General features: G+C 42.9%; 1 protein-coding gene across 1 annotated transcript; it reads right to left on the bottom strand.

Annotated features, from left to right (window-relative positions):
* Positions 1-8,988: 8,988 nt before the first annotated feature.
* On the bottom strand, positions 8,989-10,736 carry KCNA10 (potassium voltage-gated channel subfamily A member 10). The gene has a single exon (XM_053390972.1). The coding sequence runs from the start codon at positions 10,674-10,676 to the stop codon at positions 9,123-9,125; it is 1,554 nt and encodes a 517-aa protein (XP_053246947.1). The 5' UTR covers positions 10,677-10,736; the 3' UTR covers positions 8,989-9,122.
* Between the last annotated feature and the right edge of the window lie 330 nt (positions 10,737-11,066).

Raw genomic sequence — 11,066 nt, 5'->3', positions numbered from 1 at the left:
GTGCGCTCATCTCACTCTAGAGGCCGGGAGCCAGCGCTGTCCGCAGACACTTCCGGGTCACATGGCCAGCGTGACAAGCTGCATCTGGCAAGCCAGCGCAGCACACGGAACGCCGTTTACCTTCCCGCTAGTAAGCGGTCCCTATTTATCTACTTGCACCCGCGGGTGCTTTCGAACTGCTAGGTTGGCAGGCGCTGGGACCGAGCGGCGGGAGCACACCCCGCCGCGGGGATTCAAACCGCCGACCTTTCAATCGGCAAGTCCTAGGCGCTGAGGCTTTAGCCCACAGCGCCACCCGCGTCCCCCTAATTGTAAGGATACTTGGGATAAAAAAGGACTTTGATGTCTCTCAACCTTGGCCTCTGAAAATGAAAGAAAAAAGCCTGACAAATGAAAAGGTCTCAAGGACGAAGGTCAAATCAGGGGTATCTATGAAAGCAGTGTAACATGTAGAAGAGAATCAACTTTCTTTGCACTTGCCAGAGCCATCTCCATAATGTATACTTTCCATAAGCTCACAGCTCCGAGGGCACATTGTTAAGAAACCTGCACATCAGATTTTGACACATCTGGGGAGGGGAGGGGTCATTAGCTTGACTCAAAATGGGTCTAGGAAAACTGAAAGTTAATGGTGGCAATTTGAGAGTTAAAGGTGGGGTGGAGAATCCCAAGCCCAGTGGCCAAATGCAGCCTTCTAGCCCTCTCTCTCTCTCTGGCCCTTGGGAGTCTCCCCAGCCCTGGAAGTGCAGCTGGTAAGATGCTATGGAGAGAACCTTGAGACCCTTCTGGCCAGCCACACTTTCTTGGCAGCAAAACAACGCAATGCCTTGGGAGCAAAACAATGCAATTGTTGTGGAGTTGATCCCACGGCTTTCCAGGAAGTGCAGCCAGCAGGAAGCTGCAGATGGAGCCTTGTGGTGATGTGAGCATTGGGAACTGATTGGGAACTGATTCATCTGACAATTTTGCCCAGAAGTGCAAATAATGACACTGAAAAAATGCTTACCTTATTTATCTAGAGAGGTGGTTCAGTGTTCATTTTGTTGATGCACTGTTTATTTTAAGTTTTCTTTTAAAACTTAAAATATTATATATATAAAGAAAACATGGAAAATCCTGGCCACCTCTAAGGTCAAGTCAGTTGGATGGCTAACCCTTCCTGGAAATTTCAGAGAAATTCCTTTCCCACCTCCCCATCATGTTGTTGTTTTTTTAGGAGGGTTTTGCTTTAGCCCCCACTCAAAGAATAGCTGGAAAGAAAAATTCAAAATGCTCATCCCACTCCTACATCCTCCCCACTCCCTGTGAAAATCCTTTTCCTGGCAAAAAAGCTGTATCAGTCTAACCATCTCTGTCCCAGCATAATAATATAATAATAATTATGTATACCCCGCCCATCTGGCTGGGTTTCCCCAGCCACTCTGGGCAGCTTCCAGCAAAATATTAAAATACAATAATTCATCAAATATTTAAAGCTTCCCTAAACAGGGCTGCCTTCAGATGTCTTCTAAATGTCAGATAGTTGTTTATTTCTTTGACATCTGGTGGGAGGGTGTTCCACAGGGCGGGCACCACTACCGAGAAGGCCCTCTGCCTGGTTCCTTGTAACTTCGCTTCTCGCAGTGAGGGAACCGCCAGACATAATAATATGAATAAGAATAAACTAGTCCAAGTTAGACTTGCCAGCCAGACTGTGCAAAGGATGGCTAATGTATGGATTTTTGTTTCACTTCCTTAAAGAGTTCAAGACGAGACATGTTTCTATACAGTTTAAACCACAGGCTGTGCTATTTTTAGCAAAGTGGTGAAATGAGGGGGGGGGTTTGTTTCTTATTCAACCAGATTGTTCTTCATTGAAAAACACTTTGCTCTTAAGCCAAGCAGAGATTTCCCCAACAGTGTGCACTACTGATAAGGGGTGAGGAAGCCCAACTGTGCTAGTGCAAATCTTTGCATGGGCTTTTTCTGGTGGGACCAGTTAGCTGAATCTGTCCCAAGGCATAGTCAGCTTCATTCAGAATGAGGCAAAAGAATGCTGAGATAGTTGAATGGATGGCATCACTTCAGACTTGTAGGTAGAGAGTCGTATTCCCAAAATTTCCCATTTTATTCTGCTGCACATAGTGGCTCAGCCTATCCAAGCTAACTAAGGGACTTTTCAGGTGAGATATTTCTGTAGTTTATGTCTTTTAAAGGATGTGACGTTCAATGTCATTGTGCCACTGGGTTTGGTTTTGTTTCACACAAAGCTGGTGGGGTCTACCCTCAAGACAGGCCAAGGTAGAGAGCTTAAATCTTTGCCCCTGTCTTGCTCTTATCAAAGTGGGAGGAATTTTTTTGACTTTGCTCCTTCTTTATAGATACAGGTAATTTAATCTCATTTATTGCATGAAAATCATAGCAATAACTCCAAAGCCAGGGGACAATGGTGCCACACAGTGACTCCAAATTACGAGGGGAATGCATGGCAGGGATTCTCCAGAATCTGTTACTGGGCAGAAAGGCAATACTCCAAAATGTATGGCTAAAGAGCTCCTCCAAGGCATTTGCAGAATATTTATATCTCACCATGAGCAACTGCAGCCTGTATCAACGTGTGTCACTAAGGAGGAGGAATTCCAAGGCAGCAAATCCAAGGAAAGCACCAGGGGTGGGGTAGCATCCATGCCACACCAGAGATCAGGTTTAAGATGGGGAAATGGCCCTAGCAGGACCACCAATGGTAACAGTAAAGGACAAAGGGCTCTGAGAGCTTATTGCATCATTTCTGTACTTCATCATATCAATATCTCGTACCTGATTGTATTATCATGCTTTCACCACAGGATTGTTTCAGTCAAGGATCAAAGTCAACCTTTATCTGGTCCAGAGGCCTGCTGGATTTCTGAGGTGAGACCCAAGGGACAGCCAGCAGCTGGATCCAGTGAGAAGTCCTCTTCCCCTTCAAAAAAAAGCAAAACCGAAAAACAAGACAACCATTCCTGTTTGAGGGAGAAAGTGTGGTGACGGTATCTTGGTGAGCAGTGCTGAACAACCTGATCTGAGACCATTCCCACTCCCCCACTTGTTTTCAAACTCTCCCTCCAGAATGAGGCTGAGGCCACCATAACTATTGCCAGCTGGAAAATATGTCAACAAACCCCGGACTGAAAGAGTGGTGTGGGACCCTTGCTTATTTTCCTCCCTCCTCTAGATCACTGTTGACTTTCCACTCCAGTTGCCCTACTATGTTTGCTTCATTCATTATTGTTAATATACCGTATTGGCCCGAATATAAGCCACACTTTTTTCTCCAAATTCCGACCATGAAAAGTCAAAGTGTAGCTTAAATTCGCGACCTTATAAAAATTGGCTTTTATGATATCGCTGCTGAAACAGACATACGGTAAAACGGAACAAAAAAAGTTTTATTGCTGATTTGCAAGCTTGAGACTGTTGTGCAATTAATTCTAATGTCATTCATCGCTTTCCCCATGTTTTACAGTGCAATATTGGTTTTTTATTTGTATTTACAGTGCTATGAGCAGGTGTTTAACCCACTTGCGGGTCCTCTCTAGTACCCATAGGATTTTTTTCTACATTTGCCATTTATGGGTGTGAGTGCCTATGGATTTGTAGCAATTGAATAGCGATTCACGATTTTAGCGATTGTACGGCAACTTTTACAGGTGGCTTATATTCAGGTATTCTTTTTTTCTTTTTCCCCTTTGAATTTTAAAGGTGCGGCTTATTTGCAGGTGCGGCTTATATTTGGGCCAATATGGTATTATTACCAGTAATTTTAGGTTTGCAACATTCAGATTAATTCTACTCGGTTCTGTGTGGACTATGACATTATCATAGACACAGGTAGTCAAAGGGTCAAATAGCTGCCAACTGCCAGATCTTACTGCCTCACCTTCTTACCTCTTGGTGATGAGTTTGTGAGTAAGCACCCTGATGATGATGATGATGATAGCAGCAGCAGCAATTACTACTACTATTACTATTAATACTGCCCACTGGCCTTTTTGAATTTGGGAGTGGGGTGACAAGGCTGCTGTTGCTAATGATACGCTTTAAAAAGTAAAGGTAAAGGAACCCCTGACCATTAGGTCCAGTCGTGTCCGACTCTGGGGTTGCGGCGCTCATCTCGCTTTATCGGCCGAGGGAGCCGGTGTACAGCTTCCGGATCACGTGGCCAGCATGACTAAGCTGCTTCTGGCGAACCAAAGCAGCGCACGGAAATGCCGTTTACCTTCCCGCTGGAGCGGTACCTATTTATCTACTTGCACTGACATCCTTTCAGACTGCTAGGTTGGCAGGAGCTGGGACCGAGCAACGGGAGCTCACCCCGTCGCAGGGATTCGAACTGCCAACCTTCTGATTGGCAAGTCCTAGGCTCTGTGGTTTAACCCACAGCGCCACCCGCGTCCCACAGCATTAGAAATAAATTTCTTTGGATTAATTAATACAACGAGCTAGACTGCGGTCCTTGTGTGTATACAGCGCAAGTGCACAGTATCCTTATGGCCTGTGGTGGGATTTGATCAAGCCTTGTCCACTCGTATAATTCTGTAATCAGCAGCTTAAATTCAAGATCCCAAAATAGTAAGCAGGGCATCGCATTTCCCAACCTTACTTTTACAGATATTCATTCAGCTTTCCGTGTTAGCCTGACCTTTGTGGATTTGCTTTCCATAGAAAGTTGGCGCGCAGTCAGGAGTGAGGGTTTTTTAAACTTAAAAAAAACGGGTCGCACATTTTGTAATTTAGGAAAGGGTACAATATGCCTGAGCATAAGTGTAAACCACTTGTGTTGTTTGAAGGAAGTTGAATTACAGAAGGCTATTATGTTTTTGCAACTGAGGGTAATCAGTTACTACGACAGCAAAGTTGTTAAAAATTGAGGAAAAGCTGTCTATCAAGCCAGGCTGTTAACCATCTGACATCTAATCCCTACATGCACATCCGTTATCTAATTGACCTTCTCATGGTTGCCATAGCAACTGAGAGAAAAAGAAGGGATTTCCAGTAAACTGGAGGAAAAAGGGTATCACATGGAGGGGAGAGGTTTTGAGGTTGAAATCAGCAATGAACAGGGGTACTGAAGAGGCAAGCCACAGCCTACGCCCCCAATTCAGACCTCCATAGAAGACAGACTGAGAGCCACAACCAGCCATATGTGGTTTTTCTTTTCTTTTTAAATAACAGCCTGGGGCATGTTAGTGCTCTGCAGCCTCCAGCTTCCACGCTCCTATTTCAGAAACCAGAAACAGAGGTATGCTCACTTCTTTAAAGAGGACTTCATATTTCTGCTACCTCCATTTTAACTCCTCTCCCCGGATCAAGTCACATTTGGCATATAGTGACCACTGAAAAGCTGTCACCTACTGGTAGGGATGGAGGAGAAACTTGACTGCGTTTGCATTTAAAGGTGAACCTACCAAATCTGTACTATCTGAAGCTATACATGAATCAAAACACAGCCATCCTTCAAAAGTCCCTGAATTTTGCAATTCTCCTTTTAGGCCAAGTAATGCATAAGAAACTGCATATACTGGGGTAATGTGTGTATAAAGATGCATTATTTCAGGGGAAATTGCTCTGCAAAAACATGTATATTACACAGAATTGCATACAAAAGTGTATATTAGGAGAAATTCACTGGTGAATTTTCATGAGGACTTAAACAAAATTCACAAACTGATGTAGAAATGCAGAGAATCTAATTTTTAATGGGGGAAAGACTGAGAGAACCTGAAACTGAAAGATTTGCGTATCCCTGCCTACTGCCTTGGCTGCTTCTAGCCATCTGATTATTTGCAGCCACCATCCTGTGTCAGATTTTACTGCAGGAGTCAGGTTTGTGGTTTTGTTCTTTAAAAAGCATTTGCAGCGGTGTGCAATAGTTCAGCTCCATGCATGAGCCACAGTTGCACACAGTCAGCTACCAGGTATCCAATGGTTATATGAATTGGATCTAAGTAAGAACAGATAGCATTGAAACAAAGGTGTGTGTGTGTGGTGCCAAATTTATGTATAAGCTAAACAAGCTATAGCTTAGGGCCCCACTCTCTTGGGGGCCCCCAAAAAAATTAAAGAAAAAATATGGATGTACATTTCCAAAATCTAAGATAAGATCTAAAGGGGGGAGGGGACTGGATGTACATTTCCAAAATATAAGATAAAAAACAAATAAAATTAAACCTACATACAGCAACAGTGTTTTGTGTTGTGTAGGCTCCTATGATGTAAGTGATGGGTCTCACCAGCTAGCCTGCTCCCTAAAATATCACATATTAAAATATGTTACCTTCAGTAGCTTAGGGCCTCATCAAACCTAAATCCGGCCCTATGTGTGTGCTAATCTGAATTAAAGGTTTGTGTGAAAATGGCCAAGGAGAGGAGTTAAAACAAGGAGATAACAGGAATGTGGAAATTCAAAAAATCCTGAAGTGCTTTTTCCTCAAAGTTTTTTTGTCAGATGAGGGCATTATCCACCTTTTTTGAGAGTGCTTCTGTCCATCACAGAAACCTCACTAGATAATAGAAGAAGTTAGAATTCTGTGATGTGCTCATTCAACTTCATCCATTTGACCTAAGAAATATTTGATGCTCATTGTAAAGAAGGAGGTATGTACTTCTCTACATCATGTGAATGGTTCGGAAAGCGGGTACCCACACTTGAAAAATCATCCACGGTTGCACAAAAGCTTGTGTTTATTTTGTGTGGTTATTTGGGCAAAAACACTCCATGCCCGCAATTCTGAGAAGAAAAGACGCATGTTTATGGAAGATACAAGAAGATTATTACAAAGATAAGGTGAGGAAAGAGAATGAAATGAAATGCGACAAGCATTGAGCAACATACCCTGGTTGAGAGGCGGGCTGCCAGTGATTGAGAGTGCAACCCTACACATATCTGCTCAGAAACAAGTCCCACTGAGTGCAAAGGGACTTGCTCTCAGGTCCAGGTGTACAGGGTTGCCACCTGAGAAAGCAGCAGCAGGCACTCACCTTTACACTGGGAGCTGAACCAGGTGAAAAGGGATAGGGGTGAAACAAGGGCAAACAGAGGAAATGGGTCTAGAAACAGGTACACTTTTTGGTAAATTGCACACAGGAGCATGCCTAGAAATATTGGAGAGGCTCAGAAAGGAGCAGCAGAAAGAAGAATCCTGTCAGAGTGAAATACAAAGATGCTACCTGAGAACTGGATCTTTCAAGTTCTCTCATACTTAATAGTTGTAGCGTTGTTGCTAAATAAACAAGACAATCTAGAGGTGGGTGTGTGTGTGTGTTTAATTACATACATAGTCAGATGCTCAACTGGTAAAATTTGCTATGTTTAATATCTGTATGAAACCAATGCTGTGGATTTTGCCCTGTTAATCTGACCCATAGGGCAATCCTATGCACCAGAAGGATTGCAGTCGTTGTCTAGTTTTATGCAGGTTCCCTCTTTCTGCTTCTGTAGCTTTTTTTATCTTATACACAACTTCTATTCAACAAACAGCTTTTGGTAGAAGCTGTGAGAACAGGGGAGCAATCTCAGCTTTCATTGGTAAGGATGGGGGGGGAAGAGTTTTCAGCAGTGCTGGCGGGAAATGCATAACAAGGTTCAAAAATATATGCTCAGATATATTCTAAATAAATGCAAAAAAGAGGTTTATTTTAATAGCACGTCTTGTGATCAAAAATGGCTCATAATAACCAGAGATCCTGCCAAACAATTGCATATGGGTCAAATTGAGTGAGAAATCCATTGAGGAAGACCATAAAACAGCATTAATTTACCACAGCAATTAATATGGCCTAATATCATGTATATAGTATGAGAACTTGAATAGATGCCATTAATACCTTTCTAACTGTAATTTGATACATGTCTACTCGCAAGAAAGGGGCTTATTTTCAAAGTTAGTGGCTATTAGATTGCAGTGAAAATTTGCATTTTTAAAAACCTACCTTAGCAATATAGTACTACAGACACTGGTTAATATTAGGAATGCTGATGTAATTGTTAATGTCTTAAAGCAAAAATAAAACCAAGTGTTCACGGTCAATGAACTGCCAATTATAGAGCTGAACAAAACATTTTTTGCAGCCGGATGTTTTCTCCGAAGCTTCTACATGATTACCAAGTGATTCATCATGCATCATGGGATATTTATGCAAAGTTATTATACAGAAATAGTTCCTTTCATCTCCCTTTCTATTTTAAAGTTCCACTTCTTCTTTCCATCCACAGTCAAAATATTAGCACTAATCATTCTTAATGACTGACTTGAAAAAAATCTTCTTTTGGGGAAATGGTCAGTTTTTGCCAAAGGAAACTGCATGGCATATTCATGATAGCTTCCCTGAGCAGGTATAATTTAGCAGCAGGATTCAGTTCTGAAAGCTGCAATGAAATAAATAATATTTCTGAGCATATGCAGAGTGCCTTCCCTTACTACCAAGGATACCTCCAAATGTTGCAGAAAACTGTAATGAAATAGAGAATATTTCTGAGCATATGCAGAGTGCCTTCCCTTACTACCAAGAAAACCTCCAAATTTTGCTGAGATCAGCAATTGTGACAGGCTGACAAAAAGGGCAGCAGGAAGCTTTCCTGTTGCAAGGAGTTGCAGCAACTGCATTTTGGCACAATAGTCAAATTCCTGCTACTTCATCTAGACTAATAGCAATTAAAACAAAGATCAGTTTACATTTTTCTTGTTGTTAATTTCCATCAACAATAACCCCATTTGTGTAGAGGAGGCACCCAGAGTATCTATGGCCAACCTAGAATTAAGGGTAAGAGCTTGTTTATAAAACAAAGCAAAACAAAAAAACATTGATAATAAATTCTCACATTAGGGAACAAGTATTGACCTCAAAGCAAAGAAACAAATGTGAGACAGCCTAGCACTTGGTTATAAAAAGAGACAGAGGATCAAGGAAGAGAGATAAGAAATACTCTGTTTATTCGAAAAGTCACAAGAAGTCAGATAGCAAAAATGAAAGACTGAAAAACCCAAACCAAGTTGTTGTTGCTGTTTTTAAAAAAAGAGATTGAGTTACACAGTAGACATGGTTTATCAATCGGTCAGTCAGAGACCCTTAGACCCTTCAAGGCTTTTATCTTCTGTGACTGCTCAATATTTTTTTGTCTTGTCTTGAGAACAATTTTCATTTGTGTTGTTCAGGGAGTCCATACTCCCATTCCCTGTAACCACACCAGTGAGTATTCTTTCTACCTCCCTAGGTAATACTTGTCTCTCTTCATTCTCTGTCTCCCTGTGGTAGAAATAGTTAAAGTTGGAGACAATGACTGGCACAGGAAGTGCAATGGTGAGCACCCCTGCAATAGCACATAAAGTCCCCACTATCTTTCCCCCCAGGGTGATAGGACACATGTCTCCATAGCCAACAGTCGTCATGGTGACCACAGCCCACCAGAAGCCATCAGGTATGCTGGAGAAATGTGACTGTGGTTCGTCCACCTCTGCAAAGTAGATGGCACTAGAAAACAGGATGACCCCAATGAAAAGGAAGAAGATGAGCAAGCCCAGTTCCCTCATGCTGGCTTTGAGGGTCTGTCCTAAGATTTGTAGCCCCTTGGAGTGCCGGGAAAGCTTGAAGATACGGAAGACCCTCACCAGGCGAATAATCCTGAGAATGGCCAGGGACATGTTCTGTTGGCCGTTTAGCTCAGTCTGTTGAATCAGCTCCGTGGTGAGGGTCACAAAGTAAGGAATGATGGACACAATGTCTATGATGTTCATAATATTCTTGAAGAACTCAGCCTTGCTGGGACAAACAATGAATCTGACAAACAACTCAAAGGAGAACCAGACGATGCAGGCAGTTTCTATCACAAAGAAGGGGTCTGTGAAGGTATTAGGGACCGCAATGGCTTTGGTTAGATTGTTAGCTTCAGCTTTGAGGTCCTTGATCTCCCTCTCATCTCTGAACTCAGGTAAGGTCTCTACACAGAAAATGATAATAGAGATGACAATAACCAGGACCGAGACCAAAGCCACCCCTCTGGCTGCACTAGAGCTTTCAGGGTACTCAAACAGCAGCCAAAACTGCCTATGAAAGTCATTGGTTGGCAGAAGAGTGACAGGGTCCTTGATGAAGCCTTCATCCTCTCTGAATTGGTCCATGGCATCTTCGCCCAGCTCATAGAAAATGATCTCGTCAGCAAAGACATCTATAGGGACATTGGCTGGGCGCCGGATTTTTCCTCCCGATTGATAGTAGTAGAGTATCCCATCAAAGCTAGGCCTGTTTCTGTCGAAGAAGTACTCGTTCCTCATGGAATCAAAGTAGTGTATCCTCTTCTCAGGATCTCCAAGAAGGGTTTCTGGAAACTGATCAAGAGTCTTGAGCTGCGTCTCAAACCTCAGCCCAGCAATGTTTATGATGACTCTCTGGTCGCCCTCATCCATGCCCACATTCTCCAAGCCCAGGTGGTCACTGAACTCAGTAGACAATTTGGAGAATATGGTCTCATTGTTTGTGTTCTCACTGTTGATGAGAATTCTCCAGTTGGACAGGAGGCTGGTACAGCTGGGATGCCCTTTGTGCGATTGGCCAGCAGCCCTGAGGTCATTTGAAAAACAAGGCTCTTCCGCTACCTCGTCGGTGTTGTCAAAACTAACCAGTGCCACCTCCATTTCCTTCCAAGTGGACACGTCCATCATATGGGGGTAATCAGATTAGCGGCATAAATCCCGAGGTTAGATACCGGCAGCTTGCGTCTTTCCCACGCTATGATGATCTGCAAGTGAACAGACAGAGAGACCGAGAGGATTTTATGTCTATGTGTCGCTTGCTCACAAAGAATGAAATCAAACTGAGTCCAGGGTAACTCATCTTCAAACAAACAGAATTAATTACTTTTAATGCTATTAACTTAGTGCTGCTGCTGTTATCCCTTCAAGGGAGGATTCGAGTAGGTGTTTTGCATGCACTCGTTATTTCTGCAACACCTCCCAGCACAGCGCTGAAGGTTATAGGGTTTTACAGGGGCAGTGTCTTGGATGGTTTCCAGAAATCCAGCGCCTCTGCTCTTTTCCCAGGCACTGTAGGTT

The sequence above is a fragment of the Podarcis raffonei genome, chromosome 6 (genome assembly GCF_027172205.1).
Source record: "Podarcis raffonei isolate rPodRaf1 chromosome 6, rPodRaf1.pri, whole genome shotgun sequence".
Classification (NCBI taxonomy): Eukaryota; Metazoa; Chordata; class Lepidosauria; order Squamata; family Lacertidae; genus Podarcis; species Podarcis raffonei.
This window is presented reverse-complemented; position numbering and strand designations above follow the sequence as displayed.